This window comes from Hevea brasiliensis, chromosome 15 (genome assembly GCF_030052815.1).
Source record: "Hevea brasiliensis isolate MT/VB/25A 57/8 chromosome 15, ASM3005281v1, whole genome shotgun sequence".
Taxonomy (NCBI): Eukaryota; Viridiplantae; Streptophyta; class Magnoliopsida; order Malpighiales; family Euphorbiaceae; genus Hevea; species Hevea brasiliensis.
This window is the reverse complement of record NC_079507.1, coordinates 73,631,218-73,655,808: the sequence shown is the minus strand read 5'-3', so window position 1 is coordinate 73,655,808 and position 24,591 is coordinate 73,631,218. Positions and strand designations below refer to the sequence as shown.

Genomic DNA, 24,591 nt, shown 5'->3' with positions numbered 1-24,591 from the left:
ATTTTTAGTTTTTAATTTTATATTTTCATTTCAAAATTAAGAATGAGGAAAATGGTTTTTTTTAAATAAAATAATGGTTCTTTCCTTATTATAAAAAATACTTAAAAATAATTAATATTAATCTACTAGTTATTATCGTTTAATATTAATAATTAACATAAAAGACAAATTTGTATATAATGATTATATTTTCTTATCATAAACCATAATTTTGTGAGAAATAAATTGTGAATATGATTTTAAGAGAAGGGTGTAAAGTGTGATAATAATATAATTTTATTTATTTATTTAATTTAAATTGAGATATGAATTCAAAATCCAATAATTCTTAAAATGATATTAATATTATTGAATTAAATTTTATTAATAATATTAAAAAAAATTAAAGTATTTATAGTAACTAATTAAAATTTTCTTCATATAATTCATATAATGAAAAAAAAAATTGCGTGTATAATCCTTCAAACCTAAACATAATTCATAGAGATTTTAGTTTTGAAGGAAAAAATAATGATAACAGGAAAAATATGCAAAACACAATAAAATGTAGGGTCGAAAACATAAATATGCAAAAACTCGAGGATAGAAAACGCAAACAACTCAGCGATTATTTTATGGCATTTATTTTCCTTTTGAAAAAAGATCCCTCATTTCGTTAGTCACCACGTCCCCTTTTCCCTCTCCCTTCAAATTTTCACTCCAACTTCTACTCCAACGTCTCTTTTTTTTTTTTTTCCTTCTCTTTCAAACCACACTTGGCCTCTCCAGACTCTAGCAACCATCCATCAAATGCAAGACCTATTTGGATCGGTTCGCCGATCCTTAGTTTTTAAATCCACTACTGGAGAAGATGGAGGATTCAGTGGTTTAGTGGAGAAGATTGGCTCCAGCATTCGTAATTCGCGAATTGGTCTCTTCTCTAAGCCGCCACTTCTGCCGGCGCTTCGGCCTTGTAAGAAGGACGACACGCCGCCTATCAGGTGGCGAAAAGGGGAGTTGATTGGATGTGGTGCTTTTGGTAGGGTTTATATGGGCATGAATCTCGATTCTGGAGAGCTTCTCGCTGTTAAACAGGTCAGTATTTTTTGGTTATTGATTTTTTTTTTTTTTTTGTGTGTGGATTTGATGTCAATGAGGTTTTAATTGTGGTACCGTAGGTTTTGATTGCGGCCAATAGTGCTTTGAAAGAGAAAACGCAGGTAAGTATTGGATTTTAATTTTAGTTATATATGGATTATAATTTGGTATTGTTAGTGGTTATTTTAGTTTTGAAACTAGCCTTTTTGTTATTAGCTCATAACTTGCTTTGATTTTACTTTTAAAAAATGAGAATATTAACGACAACGATAGCTTGGTCAATTGAAGTAGACATGCTTATGGCTAGAAACTGAGAGATTTTTACTCGAAGCAAGTGTTCTCAGAGTTAATTGAAGATGTGCCTCTTTTTGAATTTGGAATAGGCTTACACATGGGAACTTGAGGAAGAAGTGAAACTTCTCAAGAATCTTTCTCATCCAAATATTGTTGTGAGTATGATACTCAAGTCCGTTTTGATAGTGATTTTGATTGGTTTCTTAATTGGTTATCTTTCTCCCCTTGCTTGTTAGCGATATTTGGGAACTGCTAGAGAGGATGACTCATTAAACATTCTGTTGGAATTTGTTCCGGGTGGTTCCATATCATCACTTCTGGGGAAATTTGGATCCTTCCCTGAGTCCGTGAGTAAACATTAGCTTTGTAATTTTAGAATATGAGTATTTCAAATGCTGATGGTTACTTCTTAAAATCGTTTACCAAGCAGGTTATACGAATGTATGCAAAACAGCTATTAGTGGGACTAGAATACCTACATAAGAATGGAATCATGCACAGAGACATCAAGGTATAGCTTTGTTTACTAAGCAAGATGTATGTACGAGACTTACTGCTCTCTCTCACTCTCATATCTAATATTTGGTGTGTTATACTTCAGGGGGCAAATATTCTGGTTGATAATAAGGGATGCATTAAACTTGCTGACTTTGGAGCGTCCAAGAAAGTAGTCGAACTGGTATCCATATCAATGCTTTTTGTTTGAAGATTTTTGTATTCGTTGTGGAGTTTTGGTGGGTGTCATCTCTGAGATTGCTATTTTGCTACAGGCAACTATAAATGGAGCCAAGTCAATGAAGGGTACTCCATACTGGATGGCTCCTGAAGTTATTCTTCAGACTGGGCATAGCTTGTAAGTTTTCTTCTCGTGATGACCATATTTATCCAGACTTTTTCTTGAGTATTATAGGCATTTGTGCAGTGTGTATTTCTATAACCAAAACACCTTAAAGCTGATTTTCATGGCTTTTACTGACTTTGAATATTTCGTGTTTATTAACTTTGTTATTCTATTTCTTAGCTCTGCTGATATATGGAGCGTTGGATGTACTGTGATTGAGATGGCTACAGGAAAACCTCCATGGAGCCAGCAGTATCAAGAGGTACTTGTTTGATGGCATTTGTTGAATATTTTATCAATTTGATTCATATGTGACTGAGTATAATACTGAAGTCAATATTGTGTTCTTCCTTTTTTTTGCGATCTAAGAAGGGCTGTCTTTTCAGGTTGCTGCCCTCTTCCATATTGGGACAACTAAATCTCATCCTCCCATTCCTGACCACCTTTCTGTTGAGGCAAAGGACTTTCTGTTAAGATGTTTGCAGAAGTACAGTCATGATTTCTATTTATTTGTTTTTTTTTTGGCTCCTATGTTTTGCTATTTCACTTGTTTCTGAAATGGCCATTAATTCGTTGATTTTTAGTTGAAAGTTTTTATAAATTTGAGGTAGAAATAATGTTAAACATAAATCATAGATGAATTTTGAGATGAAACCTTTGCAATTTTTCTTTATCATCATCTCATATGAATCATGGTGTGGTGGCAGGGAGCCGAACTTAAGGCCTACTGCATCAGACCTGTTGCAGGTAATTCTAACATAAAGAAAACTTACGAAAATCTTTTGTAAAATAAACTGCAACAACATATGAAAATCCATGCATGAACCACTCTCAAAATGAGATCTTTTACGTTGAAATGAAAATGGGAGGGAATGGAAAAGAATTATATGCTGCAGATTGGAGAAAAGAGGGTCAGCAGAATGAAAAGTTATGTGTAGGAAGTGGAGACAGTGAGAGCATATACAAGATACATTGTGTATTATAAAAATGTTCAATCATTTTTAAGCCTACATGAAAATATTCTCATGTTCGTGGGTCTTAGTGCATTTTTAATGGAGATTTATCATTTCATGGAGAATTACCTTAGGGATTTGCCTCATTAAACAAAGAAGATTTTCACATTGCTGTATTTTTTCTCTAAAAATCTGCAGCATCCATTTGTCATTGGGGAGTATAAGGAACCTCATTTAATATTCCGCAATTCCGTTATGGTAAGTATGGTCAGATTTGTTTATTGACTACTGTGTTTGTTTGACCTTGCATCCATCAATTATTGTATCTTTGTTATCTTCAGGAATCTGGGAATCTGATAGCAACAACAGGGTTGAATCTTAGGAACTCGTAAGCTATTTAACTTTGCGTTTTGTTTGCAGTTGTGTTTGCCTCTTATCTTGACTCTTGAAATGTATAGATGGAGCACCATGAATCCTGTGTTTAGAGGGTCAACCTGTGCAGGCCTGAAGGATGTTTGTGAAATGGGTAGCATAAGGTCCTCAACTGTATATCCTCAGAACATGCCAGGATCAGGATCCTATTGGGCTGAAGCCAATTTTGATGATGATATGTGTCAGATAGATGATAAAGATGATTTTGTGGTTAGTGCATCAGCTAGGTTCAATTCTGCATTTGCATCTGCTGATTTTGATGGTGATATGTGTCAATTCTGAAGCCAATTTTGATGATGATATGTGTCAGATAGATGATAAAGATGATTTTGCGGTTAGTGCATCAGCTAGGTTCAATTCTGCATTTGCATCTGCTGATTTGAGCAAGGTAATGAACTATATGTTTTGATCATGCAGTTTGGATGTTTTTTTTTCCCTTCAGTAACGATTGGCAGAATTTTTTATTTGAACCAGAGCTTTAATCCTATGAGTGAACCTATTGATGGCTGGCCTTGCAAGTTCGATGAAAGTCCAGAATCAAATAGAGGTGGAATTAACTTCTCTTCTAATCAGTCAATCCATGACATTGCTGTCAGCCCTGTAGAATCTGGTAAAACAGAGAATGACTTCACATTTCCATGTGGACCAGTAGCAACTGAGGATGATGATGAAGTTACAGAATCAAAAATTAGGGCCTTTTTGGATGAGAAGGTAATATTTTGTTCACAAGACCTTTCATTTTAGGAATAAATGATGGAATGGACAAGTTTTATCATTTTGCATTATGTTAGTGACATGAAGACTGGAATGCATAAAGGACTGTAGTTAAAGGTGAGCTGCAGATTCTGCCTGGCTGCTGGGCACTGAGGTAATGTTAGGGTACCCTAACATGGTAATGTTAGGGTCCCTGGCAGCCAGATTCTCCCTGGCTGCTGGGCACTGAGGCATGGTAATGTTAGGGTACCTTGATAGTCTCATGGCAACTTTTGCCGACTTTACTAAGGCACTCTTATTCAATGTCTAGGAAAGAGCCTTGACTAAGGTGAGGGGTGTTTGGGGCTAGTGATGTTAGCACTCAATTGAATTTGATATCCTTCCTATAGATATAGAAAATAGCCCTCAATTTGAGAAGACCTCAATCATTTGGGGAGGTGGAAATTCAACCAATATCTTTCAATCTTAAAATACAGTAGCAGTTATTGTTCAGTATTTTTTTGCCTTACTTCCTTGATATAAAATTGCTTAAATAGTTTTCTGTCTCATCCTTGCATCTACAGGGAATACAAAAATGTTAGGTACTTCCCTAGCATCCGTCTTTTCTTTGTTTTCCTATTCCGTTGACGTTCATGTTTGCATTTTAACTATTCTAAGAACTTGTAAGGTGAAGCTTCTTTATCTCTATATTACTATTTCTTCCTGCATAATTCATCTGCAAAACTAAAAAATGAGTAATATGGGCACAAATTACTGAATGGTTACAACAACAACAACTAAGCCTTAACACCAAACTTGTTGGAATCGGTTATATAGATCTTTTTTTGCTATGCAGCTCTATTAGACACCAAGTCTAATAAAAGTTAGTCTAATTAGACAAATTAGTCTAATAAAAGTTATGTTTATTATTTTTTTTTTCCACTTTCATTAAGTAGTGTAGACACCATATTTTGGCCGATCCCCAAAATCAATAAAGTTCGAAACTAATCCCCAGCACTAAGTCTCCCTTTACCAGCCAGTCACATTTCCGATCTCTCTTTACCAAACAATCACATTTCCGACCTCTCCTCAAAAGGAATCAAACCAATACTAAGTCCCCATGTCACTTAAAGCATCCCCGATCTCTCTCGTCAGACGAAACTGAACCAGCACTAGATCTTCATTTTAAAAGCTTAGGAATAATCAAGTTAAGGTTCCAATCCGGTTTAATGGAGATCCCGATCTTAAGTACTCAAGCCAAATTTTCAATTTTAAATTAAGTCCTGTTTAGCGTTGGTTCCCTGCCGATCTCATGTTTATGGTATTTTCCGACCTCATACACTTAGATAAATAATCAACTTTAGTTGTTTTAATATACTCAGACAATCAAGTGCTTAAGTAATTTAGAGATTTTTCGATCACATCCATTCACTGAACAAAAGCGAGTTTCATTTTATATTAAAGTTTGTACAAGTCATTCGGCTGGAGGATCACCCCCAGCCTGATCTACATTTTGCTCATCTCCTCTCTCACCCTCAGCCTCCTCCTCGCTATCCTCACCCTCGTCCTGAGGAGCCAGATCTACCATCCAAAAGAAGTCCTCTTCAGGGTATCGATTTTTGAGCTCGGCCAGGAGATCCCTGTGAGCATTCACATAAGCCCCGGCCTCCCTTTTCACCGCCTCTTCCTCTTTCGCTTTGAGCTCCTCAGTGAGCTGAGCAACTTCACCAGCCCGGAGCGCTTGAAGTTCTTCAATAACACGATCTCGCTCTGCTAGAACACGAGCTCGCTCGGCTAGAACACGAGCTTGCTCGGCCAGTTTGTCCTCGTAGAACTTCATTCGCCCCTCAATTTCAGATATATAGTTCTGAGCGGATGAGAGTTGGGATCGGAGGGAAGCCACTTCATGACCCATCTTCTCGACCTCCTTACCGCCTTCTCCCGGACGATGTGCTGATTCACCAAGCACTCCACGTTCAGGCTCATGGATCGGGTCAGGATATCATCAAGGTTGTCCGGAGACAACCTATCCCGATCCTCCCGAAGGCAAATAGAAGCACCCAGGACTTTAGCCAAACCCGGATTCTCCCGAACAGTTCGGTTCTTCTCCAAGGAATGGATCAGCACTTGAGCACCGCGGGAGAGGGTCCGTGTAGTAGGTTGAGAAGGACCCCCTTCCGCACCTGAAGCAACTGGAGGAGCTGGAGGCGGCTCTTCTTGGCGAGGAGGAGATTGGATCACTTCTACCTTGGGGATCGGCTGCCCCGAAGGTTGAGATGAGCCCCCTTGTATTTCCCCGGGCTCATGGCTGGGCGTCTGGAGCAGCTCGGATCGCTTCATCTCCCGCACTTTCCGGGAGACCTCTCTCTTTCGCTTCCGGCTCTCATTGGAGGCTTCGCCGCTTGCTATACCTGCACAAAGAAGAGGTCAATGAGATCACTAAGGTCCAAAGGTCTAAGATATAGAAAATACCGATGCCGAGGTCAGAGAGCTGAAGCCTGCGATCTTCTCCAGTGATCAACTCCATTGTCCAGTGATGCATTTCGGCAGTCACAGCATCCAGACAAGAAAACTTCTCTTTGCCCGCGTGATCCTTTAGCTCCATCGCCATCAGGCCTTCTTCTCTATTTAAGGTGATGCGCTTCGGAAGTACGGGGCCCTGGTGCAGCCAGCTGCGGGGGAAGCCCTCAAAACTGTTCGGAATTTTGCTCCTCAGGATAAAGAAGCGATTCTTCCAATTCTTCAGGGAGAAAGGCAGGTCGGTAAAAAGTCCACAATGAGGTTTCGCCTGGAAGAACCAATACTCGTCGTCCTTTCGACGAGTTAATCTATGTAGTTCGGTGAATACCTTAGTTGTGGGTCGGAGTCCCTTAGCTCAGCATAGGCCTCGGAAGGCTACTAAGATCCGCCACGAGTTCGGGTGAACTTGAGCGATGTACATTTGGTGATATTTTAAAACTTCCTTGAAAAAGTCGTCCAAAGGGAACCATAGATCGGCTTTTAATTGCTCTTCATATACTATAATCATGTCGTTCCCTTCGAAGAAGTGATCGGCTCGGATATCTCCGTGACACCGGATGAGTTCGAATGAATCAGGATGAATGTTGTATTCTTGGCTGAATGATTGTAAGTCGGTTTCTTGAAGAACTGATGGTAGCTCGTCCATGGGAAGATTTTCCCTCCCCTTCGTACAGGAGGTACAGGCCTTGATGGTGCTGCTTGCCCTCGAGCTGGAACAGGGACCCTAGAAGGTTCAGGTCGCACGCTTGGTCCGACCACTTCCACTTCATCAGATGACCACGAGATCTGAACGGAAGGGGGGCTTGCCGCTCTCTGACCCTCGGCGCCGCTCATTTTCAAAGGAAACAAGAAATTTAAACTAAAAGAATGATCAAAACCCTTACCGGAGTCTGATCGGTGTCAAAAGAACTTGAGGAAACGAGAGAATTTTGAAATTATTCGCGAGAGACTGAAAATGACATAAGGGAGCAACTGGCTAACCCCCACCCCTATTTATACTCATCCGAGCATTTATTGCTCACGATGTTCCAGGCAGTGCATCGGTTAGCGGGATTCGCCAGCTGTTCTGACACGTCTCACGAATATTCCAAAATTCCATAAGGAGAGACCGGCTAGTTAGAGATTGGCTAATTAAGGCAAATGTTTGGAAGTGCGGATCGGATAAGGGTTGTTCAGCTGGAAATCAGATCGGATAAACACACCAGAGATCGGAAAATAATCAATAATAATAAAGTGATAATTGGCAAAATAAATTTTATTTCCAAAAGGTCAAATTACATCATTTGGGCGATCTCTGGAGATCGGATTATATTAAAGGTCTAATTACATCATTTGGGCGATCTTTGGAGATCGGATTATATTAAAGGTCTAATTACATCATTTGGGCGATCTCTAGAGATCGGATTACATTAAAGGTCTGATTGCATCATAAGGGCGATCTTTAGTTTAGAGATCGGTGGAACATCGTATCTAAAAGGCCTATGTCAAAGCCTAGTCTCGTGGCTGGGTCAAAAGATGTGTTTGACCAGGAGACCGGCTGGGGGGACTATGACTCTTATGAGAATGAGAGAGGTCGTCATCAAAGTTACCACTCGAAACCGAGCCGCTGTCGGAACACCCAGAGTGGAGAGGAGCCAGATGAACGCCAAAGAGCAGTCACCGGTGTTGAGGGGAATATTAGCAGTTTTCTCACCCGAAATCAGTTCGCCGATTATATCGGGCGAACGATTCGAGATCGGCACGATCGAGGTCCTCGATCCAGATCGGTTAATTAGTCCAGTTCTCTCACTGTCATCAGATAAGGTCATCATGATTTTTCGATCACCGGGATCGTAAATTTTCAGGCAAGGAACAAAGAGGGCAACCGGAAAAAGATTAAAAGCGGTCATCTTGTCCGGGATTGTTACCGGAGCAGTTAGAACAGGAAAAATGAGGAGAATAGGAGAGAAAGTCAAATGAGGTAGGGCTTCCCGGTTGAAGGTATATATAGGAAAATTTGAGCATTTATTGCAAGCAGAAAACGAAGCGGACGCCTCGAGAATTGAGGAAAATAAATGCTTTGACTGGACTGAACCCGATAAAAGGAAGACCGGTGTGGTAAAGATCGATAGAAGGGAGACCGGCATGAAAGATCGGAAAAGAGCGTGTTAGGAAGATCGGAAAAGAATGGAGGTCGGATAGCAAAAAGAATAAGATAGCTCCTGCTGATTATTGTCATAATTAGGGCCGAGGTAGTTAAAGCGTCGCAAACGAAATCTCCACCGCACGCCCCAGAATCGCCCGCATTACTGACATGTGCCAGAGTACATCAGGACAGCGCCGTACATCCTAATCTCCACCGTTGATCTTACTTATAAGGACGAGCTCGGAGCCCTCGGATCGAAGAAGAAAACGACAAGATCAGTGCCTTTCACTCCTAGCCCTCAGATCGCTCTTGACAAGAAATTTTGGGCCGTCACATTAGAAGAGAGAAAAGGACAAATACTCCGGAAGGGATCTCAGTCGTCCGTTCTGATTCTCTTTATTCCCGAGCCCTTAGATCATGTCCTTCAAAATCTTAACCCTCCATCTCCCTCAAAACAGATCCTGACCCTCCATGGGGAGCACCCGGTTCCTATAAATACCTGCATGAAAAACTATTCAAAGGAGGAAAAATAGTGAAGATAGCGGAAGGACTCTTCTGAAACTTAATTCAGCTCGTTACTCTGCTATTTTTGAAGCTTTCATAAGAAAAACTTTTAAAACTAGTTTTCTGAAGTATTTTCTTGCAAAGGATTTCTGAACACTGAAACTCTCCATTTTCAGTTCGTTCATTATCCTGTGACACTCTCACTTTCTATCTTTGTTATCTTTATTCCCACTTCCGTTGTCCAAGCTCAACTTCATTCATACTTGGTTATAATATTGATCAGACTGCATTTTAACAAGGTATTCTTCATTTCAAGGCGAACCTTAGTCTTCAGGTTACCAGCCCGCTGCCCCCATTACGTTCTGTGATCCCATAGTTAGTTCAATAGATCCGACTCCCCACAGGTGAGTGCTCATATTGCTTTTTTATTAAGTGCTCGTTCTTATTTTACGTATTTCTTTTATTCTTTATATATATATAATTTTCTCCAAGTTTATATTGCGCTAAAGAACACGAAGAAGGTCATTCTCGAGTTTACTTCCGTGTTGACCAGTCCATTCTTTTTGTTAATCTTTGAACGTAAGTCTTCTAGTCCCGAGTAACATATAAGTGGTCGGATAAAATGTAGGTAACTGTATCTTAAGGGTCTCTTTAAAATAATGAAAGGTCTGAATAATAAGTCGGGAAAATAGTAAGGCCGAATCACTAGAATAATGCACAAGACAATTGAGTAAGACGTCACAAGACAGAGTAAAACCGAACCTTAAGATAGATAAATGGGATAGATCGGGTATCAAAAGGTACTGGTAAGACGACCACATAGGAAGGTCGGAAATTCGGTTTGGTATCTCCTGACTAGTTACAAGGTACCAATGAGTTAAAAGAAGCCTTATTCCGAGCCCCGGCATCTTTAAATGCCAGAACCCTTAGTTCTAGGATCTCGTGACGGGTAGCTGTAATCAAGTTTCGAGAGATCGGAAAAGTCCTTATCCGGTTCTCAACCTAAAATTCTAATAAATATTTAAAAAGGAGATCGGAGGAGAGTTCTTATCCGATTCTCAATCTTAAATTTTAATAAATATTTAAAAAGGAGATCGGAGGAGAGTTCTTATCCGATTCTCAATCTAAAATTTTAACAAATATTTAAAAGGAGATTGGAGGAGAGTTCTTATCCGATTCTCACTTAAATTTTAATAAATATTTAAAAAGGAGATCGGAGGAGAGTTCTTATCCGATTCTCAATCTAAAATTTTAACAAATATTTAAAAGGAGATCGGAGGAGAGTTCTTATCCGGTTCTCACTTAAAAATTTTAACAAATATTTAAAAAGAAATCAGAGGAGAGTTCTTATCCGATTCTCACTTAAAAATTTTAACAAATATTTTAAAGAGATCGGAGGAGAGTTCTTATCCAATTTCCAAATTAAATTTTAACAAATACATAAGATGATCCCCCTAAAATAAAACAAATACTTAATAGCAACTCACTAAGGTTATCTCATTTACTTATGTATCTAAGTAATCCGGATTAGTGAAAAATCAAATATTCCTTTTATCAAAAGGATTAACATTTCCAGTCAAACCCTCCTAACTATAAAGAACGTGAAGTTACATCTACTTACCCTCGTTGAGGGACGAGGTGGGGTGCCTAACACCTTCCCCGCCCGTTTACGGACCCCGAACCTAGAATCTCTGTTTTTGAAGTGGTTTCATTTTAATTTACTTTCACAAATGGTTTTCTTTAATTTCCCTCAAAATTAAAGTGGCGACTCCTCACTTTTCCCACTTCGGTGAGTGTTCATCTAGGCGACCGCAAAACACATTGCGACAAGTAGTGTGATAGAAATGTTAATGCTTGTTCTGTAAAAATTCACTAGGCTTTAGATTTGAAGAAGCTGCAAACACCTCTATACGAAGAGTTCTACAATACGTTGAATGCAGTGGGTCTTCCAAGCACTGTTGGAACTGCAAATAATGAAAATATTGCAAATTTACCCAACTTAACTCCTAAAAGCAAGTCGCCTAGACAGTTACCAAGAAGAAGACTCTCTGCAGTTGATGCCACCAACTCAGCTAGTCCTGGTCGTGCCAACAATAAAGTATCAGTTGGGAGTAGCATTCATAAACGAGCATTGCAGGAGATTCAGCAGGAGATTCAGCAGCCTCAAGTTAATGAGTGGAAAGATCTCCTTCTTGATTCCCAGCAGGAAACAATTACTCCTAGGTTTGCTTGCTCTTACTTGATGTTGCTTTTAGTTTACATTTGCTGAGGAATCATGTCTTTCCTCATTCTCTTCCTGAAAATGAAATTAATTTAATTTCCAGTGCAAGATTTTCTGAGAGGCAAAGAAAATGGAAAGAAGAGCTCGATGAAGAGCTTGAAAGAAAACGAGGTAAGTTATTTTGATCACTCAATTTAAAATCTATCTTATGTCACAATAAGTATGATCTTACCAATTGCTGTTGTGTTAAACTTAAAAAGGATCTTTCCTCTATGGCTATACTCTATGTTCATTATCATTCTTAAAATTTCAATTTTTTTAAAACAAGAAATAACGTGCTTGAATAGGCTTGAACTCTTTTTCAACTCCTTGGACTACGTGTGTGAGGAATTGTCTTGAATGAATAAGCAAATGAAATCATACTCCTGCTTATACTGGGATATCTTTATCTTTTTGAGTTTCAAAGAGGTTAGAGATGTACTTTTTTGCAAACTTAACTTCAACTGAATATTTGATGGATGAAGTTGCCTTAGTTGTGTGAACATGAATTACTATTCTGATCACTTCTATAAGACAAGAAATACGATGAGAGAGATGTTCACACGAATGATTAGTTGGAAAGGCAATCTCAGATGAAAAATATAGGCGTGTAAAATTGAACTATTACAAGTAAGTATCATACAGGACACCACCACGTACACTTGACACCAAATTTGGAGAATTGAACCTGTGTGAAGTCTTCCTTGCCTAAAAATGGCATTTGATTCTGTTAGATCGAGTTGCATGAGTTTCATTATATTCATCTCATATTTTAGCGTGACATTTATGTGCCTATTGCAGAGATGATGCGCCAGGCAGGAATAGGTGGGAAGACATCATCTCCAAAGGATCGGATTCTGACTCAGCAAAGAGATCGGTTACGATTTGTGTTCCCTGGCAAATAAATATACGTGTCTCCCGTGTCCTGAATAGCTTGCTGGAAAAATTACGATTTTCCGGTGAGATTTTATTGCATGTGATCGTATCTGGTGAAAATGGTGTCGAACAAATATATATACATGTATATACATTGATTTAAACCAGGGGCAATGTAAAAAAGTTTTGACATTCATCGTTTTGAGCTAGTTTTTGGTTTTTGGAGGTAAATTATGCTCGCCCTATTTTCTTAAAATGGTAAATTAATGTTTGGTTCTTGCATAAGTATTTAATTTTTAACATAATGGGGTGTGTTAATATCTCACGTTAATTTGAGATAAAGGTAATATGCTCCTTAAAAGGCCTTGACACTCTTCTCTATGAGCTGACTTTAAAAGTGAATTAGGCTCAATTTATTTTGTTAAGAACATATTATGTATTCTTTTTAATTTTTCTTCTCCTATTTAAGGTTAAATTGTAAGTTAATACGAGATTCAGATAGATAAGTATTTTTTAGTTCTATTTGAATTGTTAGAAAATTAAACAATTAAATCATAACTGTGAAACATAGTTTTGCTAGATATGCTAATCGGATGCTGTCTTATGGATCCCTTTGATCGGATAAGAGCCGATTGATCAATCTTCATGCAATCCTTTTTAATCTTTTTCTTCTTTCCCTTTGTGTTTAAGATTGAAATGTAAGTATAATAAAATGGCATAATCAACTAGAAGAAGGAATGGTGTTAAATTTTATCTATCACCTTTAAAATTAAGAATAACACGTTACAGAATCTATAAGTAGTAGTGAAATAATCTTTACTATTATTATTAATATATATATGATTAAAACCTTTAAAATATTTTATTCAAGTGTTCTGATAATATTTTGCGTGCAATGATTATTGTGCAATTATTTGAATTGATATCACATCAAATGATTAGAAACGACCAGTGTATAATATTATGTTTACAAATGAAAACTAGGATTCAAATTTCATTAATGACAGATTCTTTCTCGATGTACATAAATTCATAATTTTCATTTCAGTGGTGTACATGGAATATTTGGTAGGAAATGAACATTAGATATCACATCACATCAATATTCTACATCGTATTGAGGGCTTGATTGTTTATTTCAATTTTGTCTGATTTTATGGATTTATTATAGAAGGAACGTTTTTTGCCTAGATTCGTACACTTTGGCTTGGGTAGGATCTTACCTTTTACTCTTGATACTAACTATTAGTAAGATGTGGCATTAGATTATGGCATAAGGTCATTGTCATTTCCTTGTTGATTCCTATGTCCTTCTGGGTAAGTTGCTTCGAAGCTACGCCCATGGGCCATGAGCTAATGCTTATGTTATGCACTCACTTATTTTTCATTTTATCATGTATAAGATGTCTGTCTACAACAGGATCACTATTTGTTTGTCAGTTTTCTTATATATATATATAAATTGATTTGATTGAATTTTAAATTCGAGACATAACAGTTTTAGAGACTACTCTGATATTATTGAGCTGAAGCATATCAAGTGAGAAAAATAGATTATCCTGCCTTTATGAATTTTGATAAAAGAAAAATGGCAACTTTCTCGCCATGAAAATGTTGAGACCAGAACCGCTGAAAGCCGACCGACAAGAGGAATGTGGATTGATACAAAGTAAGCCGAGATTGGTGGGATCATTATCACATGTTGAGAATTGTAGTCACGAGATTCAAGTTTCCACCACATAGATCTTTTTGACTTCTTGTACCTTGATCCTATTGGCAAATTTTTACCTAGCTAGATGAATATATATGTGTAAAATTTTATATCAGTTGTATATGGATATATACACCCGAATACAGACAATCATTTCCTGATTCTACTTTGTAGTTTCTTGACACATTTTCTTGCAACAGTAATCGATTTTGACAGTAATTAAAATGATTTTAAGTGTTCAACAAAATTAGGTGTCTGGGTCTAATAAATGTAGAGCTTGTGTTGGTTAGTTTTCAGTGGTTTCTAAATTTCTTCAAAATTTAAACCTAGATTAGATGCGTATGGACTTGACTTAAAGAGCATTAGCATTTTATTCCATTTTAGGTCCCAATAATGAAATTCACATGTAAAAATTTCAACTCAGTGATGATTTGTTTTTGATAAAATGTTGAATTTAGTTTTTGTATTTATTGTGAAAGTTTAATTTAGTCTATTTTTAATTTTTTATTTAATTTAATTTAAGTTCAATTTAATTTAAAACTTAAAGTTTATGAGTTAAATTTTTTTCATTTTTTTTAAATAAAAAAATTAATAAGTTCAATTTTTTAACTTTAATATTGAATTTCTTAATTTCTTTATTTAAGTTTAAAAATTAAGAAGCATAATTTTTTTATTTTTGAACTAAATTAAGTTTAAATTGAAATTTTTTAATTAATTTAAATAAAAAGTTAAAAATGGTTAAATTAAATTTTCTCAATAAGTACATAGTATAATTGAGCTTTTATCCTTAATATATTTAAGATTGCGATTAAATTTTTTTTTTTTAAAAAAAATCATATTTTAAATGTTGTTGAGAACAAAATATTTTTAAAAAGTTATTTATTTATTTTAGAGTTTTTAAAACTAAAATAAGTGAAATTCAACTTAAAATTATTTTTTACTAACTCCAACTTTTATATATATATATATATATAATATACGGAGAAAACAAGAAAAGGGAGGCATGCACGTAGCAGCTTCTTTTAAGGAATGAATTGGGGTGCACCGAATTCATTTTCTTGAATGTTACCTTTAATATATAGTTTCATAATTGAAACATGTTCTGAAATGGGCTGCCAAAATAGGCTTTATTTATTTATATAGAAGAAGTCAAAGAAGCATGAAGAATGATCGTATATAGTATAGCGGTGGTGAGTGGTGAACAAAGAGGCAATATTATTAAGTGACCAATGGCCGGTCGTTCTCGAAATTTGCTAATGTTTCCTACTGCATATACAGGATGGAACTTGTCTTGAATTCTTCCCATGATTATCAAGAATCTACAAAAATTCTTCTTGCTCCCTCACACAAATCTCATCTAATCTAATCTCCTGGAGCGGAGCGGAGCGGAGCCAAGCTAACAGTTTTTATCAAGTTGGTGGGTGTGGGTGAGGTCAAACAAGAAAAGCAAACTAAAAGTTAATCAGGCCTTTTTATTTTCTTGAATATTTGCTTGGAGGCAGGCAGGCAGGCTAGGAGACGAGTTAAAGTATCTGTATTTGATTGAGAAGAGACAATTAAAGTGCTTGAAAAGATGTTTGTGTGGGATGTCTTTTTCTCTTTTATGTGCCATAAAATGATCGAATCCCTTAACGTGATAGACCTGGATTCTGATACATCAATATGATGATTATTTTCAAACAAAATATCAGACAAAAATCAAAAATATTGAAAAAGAAAATAATTAAATTAAAAGCAACAAACATGCATCCATCTTCTTCTTTTCATTGTTTATATGCTACCTGCTGGAGGGGGACAAATGTCTAAATTTGGCCCTGTTTATTGCTGCTTTTTAATAAAAAGTTATCCTTTTTGAATCAAATTCACCCTAAAATCAACGAAATTATGATTGAACTTTATATTTATAATAAATTTTATAGTTCTATAGTACCCTGAAACGTAAAATCGAAGAGAACTCTAAACTTTTTTTTGTGAATGAAATTACAAGTAAACCTGTAAACTTTATGATCTGTTATTGGGGTCAAGCCAAAGCCATAAAGAACGGGTCACCTACCAATGAATAATATCAGGATCATCCTTTTTTTCCCCTTTATTTGAATCTTTCACGATTCCCTTGAATATTCTCAAGCAAGCAAAATCATCTCCTGCAACTTTTTTTTTTCCTGTACTATTGATATGGCTAGAGATTACAACAGATTGATTGAGTTCTCTCGAAATGAATTCGAATAATATATAATTAGATTTGAAATGTATTCGATTTTAAAAAATAATTATCAAGTACCGTTGGTATTGTGTTTAATTTTATATATTACATATATTTTATTAAAATATGTTTATATAAATAGTTAATTAAATTTTTAATATTATATTTTCAATAAATAGAATTTAAATTTTTTATAAGATCAATAAAATTTAAAATATAAATTATTAATTAAAATATATAAAAATGAATAGGTTTAGATAATATTTAAATAATAATAATTGGGTTTGTAATTGATACGTGTAATTTATGATTAATTTTAATTAGGTTTGGGATAAATTTAAATATTAAAATTATTAATCGAGTTCGTGATTTTCGTGAATACCCTATTGTCAATTGTCATTCTTAGGTATGATGTAAGCAATATTTTTAAAACCGAACAAAAAATCAAACCAGTAGAATAGTAATTAATTTGCAATTCTAACAGTTCAACCAGACTAGTTCAACAATCTAAATAAAAGTGTTTTGTCAAGAGTTGTAGATATAAAACCCCTAATTCAATTTTCAGCGGTTCACTATAAATTTTTATGATAATAATAATTAAAGGGAATCAGTAATCACATAGAGAAAGAAGAAAGGCCAAGCTAGGGTTTCAACTATCATGTCTTACACAGAAATGAAATGGATAAGCACGCAGTGGCCGTAGTTGCAAACCAACTTTATGAATGGCTCATATATAGTCCTTATCTTGAAGTTTCTTCGTCTGGTAAACTTCTTTAGTAAGCACTCATATTTGAATAATATGCGACGTACAAGGCCATAGTCCACATTATCAATCAAAACTTGACTTTTTATTACTATCACCAAAAGCAATTTGTGGAAATTGAAGGATTTGCATTGAAAGGAAATGGACAACCGGGTATGAGGTGGATGATATGGATAGCCATTCAATTAGCGAGTTAGAGGAGAGCTTCAATTGCTTTATATATGTGTGGAGTGCAGGATTTCACTCCCATATAGTAGCAGGATGTGACTAAATGATTTTTCAACCACAAGAATTAATATTAATGATCTAACAAACAATTGATGATGTCGTGTAATCCCCATTTTCATATGCATATATGTGCATATGTGTGTGTACACGTTCTTTAATTTCTTGCTAATATGTGTTCTTGGGATGGGGGTCACAACATATATATATATATATACAAATAATTTTTAATTACTTGGGTTACATTTGAGAGAGTCAGGATTCAATTAATTTGTTTTGTAAATTTTTATACGTAATCAGCCTTAATTTATATGGATTTAGATTTAGCTTTTCCCCTCAATTTGAGGAGTAAATTAAATTTCATTTAAAGAATAATTAAATTTTTTTTATCTAAATTTGATTTATTATAAATTAAAAATATAAAATATATAATAGAATCTATTTATTAAGTACATAAGTCTTATATCTGTATTATAAATTTAAGGTAAATTAAGTGTAAATAAAAATTTCTTAAGAAAATTAGTAAAATTGCTATTTTAAGGGAAAATACAAGGCATGTTCATTCAAATAATTGATTGTACGTCTTGTGTGTGATTGAGAAGCAGAGGGGCCTACTGTATTATATTATCCATAGCCAAAGAATGAATACATCAATTTTCCTTTGGATATAGCCTTTTAAAATGTTTTCTGTCGGTGAACCGGTTCATTAGTTCAACCAATTTAAATTAATAAAAAAATTAATTAATTAAAATTTTGAAATATTTAATAAGTATTATTTAATTATTTTTATTTTAATAAATATTTAAAATTATTAGATTTTTAAAGGTTGAGTGGATGTTGTTGTGGGGTCTAAGGCGGCTGAAGGGTAGCTTTCCATGATTAAGCTTGGATCCTTTCGTTGGTGACCCCATGTTTAACTTCGCCCACAAAAATGCAAAACCCCTTCCTTTTCAATTTCATTTCTTTTCTTTTCTCTTTTTTTCTTTTCTTTCCACCCCCAAATTCATTAACTTGTTTAATTTCTTTTAAATTGTGAAAATTATTTTCATTTTTTTTCTTATTTCATAAGAAAATTGAATTTTCTTATGATAATTCTCCATTTTTAACCCTTCATTTGAAGTATATAATTAAATTTAAAAAATTATTATCTAAACTAAATTCATTGTAAATTCAAGATATAAATATGTAAAATTCATATATTTAATAAATAAGTCTCATCATATATCTTGTGTTTTAAATTTATGATGGATTAAATTTAGATAAGAAAAATCCATTAGATGTATGCGCTTTGAGATTTTTATTATGATTAAGAAATTTGCAATTAAAACCACAAATTGAGCAAATTGATGTGGTTCTCTACTTATAGTGGACAAAATTTCTAAGACTAAATGAGTGATCTAATGAAATACACGGCTAAAAAGAATTTAAACTATTAGTTTGCCACATAAAAATTATTCCCCCTTTTATAAGAAAAAAGAAATTGGCAAAATTTTCACCAAAATTTAAATTTCTAATTAAAAATATGATTAATTTTTTTTAAAATTGTTTTTATATATGAAACTTTAATTTGGGAAAATAATTAATGGAACTCAAATTAAAGCTTTGGAAATGCACCCAATAATATATGAATCTTTAATTTGGGAAAATAATTAATGGAACTCAATTAAAGCTTTGGAAATGCACCCAATAAGAGAAAATAAAAAGAAAGCAAAACCTTTTGAGTGCTTAACTTCCAAGAAATCCATAGAAAAAGTGAAAGGAAAATGGCACTTTTAGCAAATGGCCCTCATTACAAAAATGTTTAGACTTTACCTAATTTCTTATATATAAATGCCTCAGCTATACCTTCCTTTACTTGCTTATGGAGCATATCAAACTTGATGGCTTTGTGGATATTGCATTTGCATTCACTGTGGAATATATACTTACACCAAAAGCATCCATTAATGGAGATTTTTAAGCCCTTAAAATCATCACCTTTTATTTATGCTTGTTTCCACTTTCCTATTGCCATCAGCTATCTTAACCTCTTTGATTTTTCTTTTCCTTTTGTAGTTAGATGAAGGGTTTTTTTTTTTTTTTTTCCAATTTATAATTCCGTATCTTTTTCATCCACTAAGTTTCTGTGGATAGTGAGAGTTTCTTCTTTTTGGTTTATTTATTTTAATTATGAGCTTCTTCCATTATCCACTTTGTTCATGCACGTGCTCACAAGATTAGAAATTTTTAAAGAAGAAAGAAAATTAGGGTTTGAGTTCATATATATGTATTGAAGAAAAAAATCAATTATTGAAGAGTCCCATGAGTTGAAAATTTGAGCACAAGTGGCAAGACTTGATGTATCTGTATATATACGTGTTAAAATGAGGACCATATATACAGCATAAAATTTAACCTATGTACTGCACGAAGAATCACCGAGATATTTTTGCAGTATTTTGCCATAATTAAATGACCACCATGCCTATTCATGAAGAGGACACCAAAAGGAAGATAATAATCTCTGCAGACAGGTGGGTGTGTGCATAACTGCATATAAATCACGGGGGGCTGCTGCCTGGAGAGAGTAATGCCTCGCTCAGATAGCTACTGGACATTACACCCATCGTCCATATGTGGTTTTGGCAGACAATGATTCGTAAGGAAAAAAAGGAAAACTCAACTTGCACTTTAATTACTTTTTTATTTGCTATCTCTGTGAAGTCTGCATTGGAGGAGTTGGGCTTTCAAGTTGAGAGGTGAAGGGCTGAGGGCAACACGCATCACCTTTTACTATCGACGACATTTGGTCGTTTATGTCAAGATTTTGTCAGACTCTCACCGTACGGATTTAATTTGCATCAGTGTACCATCACACGTACTGCTGAGTGCTGATTTGTCTAAAAGAGGATAAGTCATTGGTTATGCTTACTATCATTCATATAATTGAGATGTTACTCTGCTTCTACATTTTTATACATATGCATATGAAAATATAAAATATATAATATGATTACTTTTATAATTTTTTAATTTTATCATAAATTAAGTCCATGAGTAAGGGAAAACAAACACATGACATTGTGCCAATAATTTTTAAGTTCAGTGACAAGAAGGTGTTAATTATTAATATCTGAAACACTGAATTTGATTCTTTGGTATTGATTGAAAATGAAAGATTTATAATTATTATGACTTCACTAAAACGTTAATTATTTTGTTTGGACAAAATCGTATTCTCATGTAAATGCTTTGATCTTTGGTCTGACGAAAAACTTATATTTATAGCACAAAAAACAAAAGGCAGTGGTTTGGAAAATGATGTTAGAACATGATTATTTGGATGCTTCTTTTTCCTTCTTTGTCATCATAGTGTGGAAATTGCATATTGATATTGTTTGTTGATTTTTCTTGTGGGTCTGAATTTATTGGGTGAATTGATTTGAACAACTTCTTATATGTTTAAATTAGTATTGGTATTGAGTCGGAAACAATTGACTAGAAAGAACTGTGTACCTAATTGTGAAGGTTTAAATTTTTTATATAGACATCGGGTAGACTATATTTGGAGAATGATATAGTTTTTGAGATAAAATTTATATTTCAAAGGAAATTCTATTAGAATAGAATTCATAATTCCTAATAAAGTAGGATATTTATCTATGGATTATAATTTTATTATTAAAATATTTTGGATGTTACTGTATCATATATTATAATATTAGGGTTCTGGATTATACTACATATTAATATTAATATGAGGTCCTGAATTTAATTTAGTTGTTTTATCTATTATTTTATTTATTTTTAATCTAATGTTAAATTCTTTAAAAAAAATTAATGTTAAATTCTTTAAAAAAAATATAATGCTAAATTCTTAATTAAATTTATGCTAAAATTTACATGCAAGAACTTTTATAACGCGATCATGAAACATATAGCTCTCTCTCTCTCCAAACAAAGAAAACAATTTTCTATAGAAAAATAATAATTTTACCATGTGGGTTAGGTGAAGAAAAAGAACTTGATGATCATGCAAATACAAAATGTCTTCCAAGGTGTTTCATCACTGTCACATTTGAGTTACAAGTGCTTCCTTCACATTAATTTAGTAGGGAAAAAGTTTAATGGTGGAATCCTCATAAACTTTATTCTTATTCCAATATTTGGCAATGGTAGTTGATCAAAATGGCAATAAACTTAGACTATATAAAATGAAAATTTTCTCGTCAGTCTCATTCACCATAAATTTAAAATATAATATATATAGTGGAATTCATTTGTTAATATATGATCCTTCATATTTATATTTTGAATTTACCGTGGAATGAATGTATAAAAGAATTTCTCAACAAAATGATAACTCATGTCTTTTTCCTAATTTCAATTCATCCTTTTTTTTTAATATTTAAGGAATAAAAGAACTTAAATTTAAGCTTTTCATTTGCGAGAAGGTTGATTAATTTTTGTAAATTGGTATTTTACATATTAACATCGTGTTTAGTAAGACATAATAAAATAATGTAATAAAATAATTTATTAAAATTTTATACATTCATATAGTTGAAACTCTCCATTTTAACACATTTTTTTTTCAATTTTTTTTTCTAAAAAAATCTAATAATTTGTAAGTGTGTGATTTCTTCAGTTTCATAAACCATACACACAAACTCAGATGTGAGTCCTACCTTGTTTTCTGTGTCTGGGAAGAGAGATAGGCCAGGGAAAGAGAAAGGATATTCAGATAACGATAATAACTACCTACCACAAGCACAAGCATGTTTTTACTCAACAATGGGAATTCACGAGAGGAAGAAGAAGAAAAGGGTAATTCATTAGAAAATTAAAAGGGAGCAAAAAGGGAAAGGGACAAACTTAAAATTGTAAAATTTGATTATAGTAGAGAGATCCAAAATAAAACTTTAGGATATAGCCACCCAAAAAGGTTCCCAATTTAACAATCCCTTGTTCTCTAGTTCACCTTCTTTGCATCTGCTTGGTCTTTGTAACTCTTCCATTCCCATTTCAGCCCCAACATTCAAATGATTTCCTTCCACCTCTTTTTCAATGTACCCACTATTTTCTTTCTCTTTTCCAGTGGATGCCTCATTTCCTTCCTCTACTTGTTCTTCAAAATCATCCTCCTCTTCCTCCTCCTCTTCTTCTTCATCTTCTTCTTCCATGTCTTCCCTTTCATCCTGATTCACGTCATTTTCAATCTCATCTTTGTCATTCTTGGCTTCAGTGATTGCTTCATTTTCTTCTGCGGAGGCTGCCTCTATAGAGTCAAAATTTGAAGCAGAATCTTTGACAAAACACAATCGAAGGCGGCCATGGCTTCTCTCAGCTTGAAAATAAGCATGGGTTGATGGGGCCCTGACGGCCTTGATTATCAACCTCCCATCTTCTCGATGGGGCCTAACTCGAAGGGATTCCGATCCACTCATCGTTGTCAAGGGAGGTGGAAAACTACGAGAATTCGCTTTCCTAGCTCCCAAAAGTTGACGAGGCTTTTGTTGCTCCTTTGTTGGTGAATTTCCTGCTTCTGACTCGAATGAAGACAGTGAGAAAATGCTCTTCTCGAAAGAATCAGTGCCAGATTCGCTACCTAAGTTCTCAGTACATAATTCCAGGCTCTTCTCGCTAAGTGTTGGGGGGTAACGCTTAATTAGAGGATGTACATATGTATTCTCTTTCTCCATTGATTCTTTAGAACACTGAGAGGCGTTGGATAGAGCCTGAAGGAAGCTCCACCCACCCATATCAGGATTTGGGATTGAAGATATATGCTTATCTTCATCGTGGAGTCTGTCGCCGAGTTCCTTAGTGTTGGAGTCCAAGGAAAAAGGTTTTAAGGCTAATCCAAGGGATTGAGAGAAGTGGGGTTTTGGTGAAGATAATCTGAGCCTCAGTGTCCTTGACTCTACAAGTTGAGACTCAAGACAAGACTGCAAACCTTGGCAAACTATAGTTGACATTATAACAAGTTGTAAGATACAAATATGACTAGTGAAAGGCAAAAAAACAGCAAAAGGCACCCCACAAGAGTGTATGGACGCAGAGGAAAAACAGAGGAAAAACAGAGGAGTGAAGCTTTGAGTTTAAAATGAAGAGGATTTTGTTGCCTGGAGAAAAATAGAAGGAGAAGTATAGGAGAAGAGATTGAACATGAAAGATAAGTGAGGGTTAGGGTGCGAATTTGTAGTCTCCAAAAAGTGCTGGAGGCATAGTGTGGAGAGAGAGGTGGAGGGGAGCTTTTACACCACTTGAAATATTCAATTCTTAATCTGCCACACACTGAAAAGGAGAATAAAGAAATAAAATATGTGGGGAACTAAAGGAGATCCTTATTATAATATTCTTGTTTTTGACTTAAATTAAAAAAAAAAAATCATCCCACTCAATTTCTCATATGGGCAGAAATTTGGTGGTCTGTTAAGAATGTCCTCACATGGGCATGGCATGAATGTAGTTAATAAAGAGAGAGACAGACAAGGTGTAATAATGCTCCAAAAATTACCAGCTTTGCTATTCCATTTTCTGTGCTTCCAAAAGAAAACCAACAAAACGCCAGAAAAACAAAGGATTCTCTCGTATATTTCTCGATCCTTTGATAGTGATGTTTTTTCCTTTTTCTTCCCCACGCCCCCCGCCCGATCCCCTCCCCTACATTTTTCTCTCAAAACAGAAAACACACCAACCATTGTTTTGTGTATGATTCATGTCTCTGAGAGTTAAAACCTAGGTTGGTTGTCTTCAAGGGAATAACATCGGTCCACCCCCTCTATCCTATTAATGCACGCCATTCATGCCGATCGAATATCAATGGACCATGCGTAATTGTTCAATGCTTTCGTCTCTAATTTGCTTGTATTTAAGTGGAATCTATGACGAATTCTCATATGTGAAAAATAAATAAATCATTTATGGACAAGCTCTGAAATAAAAAGTCAGCTCAACTTCTGTTTAGCCTAAATTTATTATGGATTGTAAGTTTGACCAGTCTTTATTAATAGATATTATTTTAATAATATCATAATTATTTTATGTAATCAAAATTAAATGAAAATAATAGTGAAGTGGAAAGTGAAGGGTAAAAATGTGACACCCTCAGACCTTGGGAGTTGAGTATGCA

At 34.8% G+C, this 24,591-nt stretch overlaps 2 protein-coding genes across 3 annotated transcripts; one reads left to right on the top strand and one right to left on the bottom strand.

The window, feature by feature from the left end:
* The first annotated feature begins 652 nt into the window (after positions 1–652).
* On the top strand, positions 653–12,771 carry LOC110657784 (mitogen-activated protein kinase kinase kinase NPK1). Of its 2 annotated transcripts, none has more exons than XM_021815144.2 (18): positions 653–1,074; positions 1,158–1,199; positions 1,461–1,526; positions 1,608–1,718; positions 1,802–1,882; positions 1,973–2,050; positions 2,142–2,224; positions 2,393–2,474; positions 2,599–2,699; positions 2,920–2,959; positions 3,364–3,423; positions 3,507–3,553; positions 3,651–3,807; positions 3,908–3,985; positions 4,072–4,308; positions 11,316–11,662; positions 11,764–11,831; positions 12,501–12,771. In XM_021815144.2, the coding sequence occupies exons 1-18, from the start codon at positions 790–792 to the stop codon at positions 12,602–12,604; spliced, it is 2,067 nt and encodes a 688-aa protein (XP_021670836.2). In that variant the 5' UTR covers positions 653–789; the 3' UTR covers positions 12,605–12,771. The 2 variants fall into 2 exon arrangements, with proteins under 2 accessions (XP_021670836.2, XP_021670835.2); XM_021815143.2 differs by having other exon boundaries at positions 3,624–3,807.
* A 9,496-nt stretch (positions 12,772–22,267) lies between these two features.
* Positions 22,268–23,802, bottom strand: LOC110657785 (protein FANTASTIC FOUR 3). The gene has a single exon (XM_021815145.2). It carries the CDS (start codon positions 23,432–23,434, stop codon positions 22,379–22,381), a length of 1,056 nt encoding a protein of 351 aa, XP_021670837.2. The 5' UTR covers positions 23,435–23,802; the 3' UTR covers positions 22,268–22,378.
* Positions 23,803–24,591: the final 789 nt, after the last annotated feature.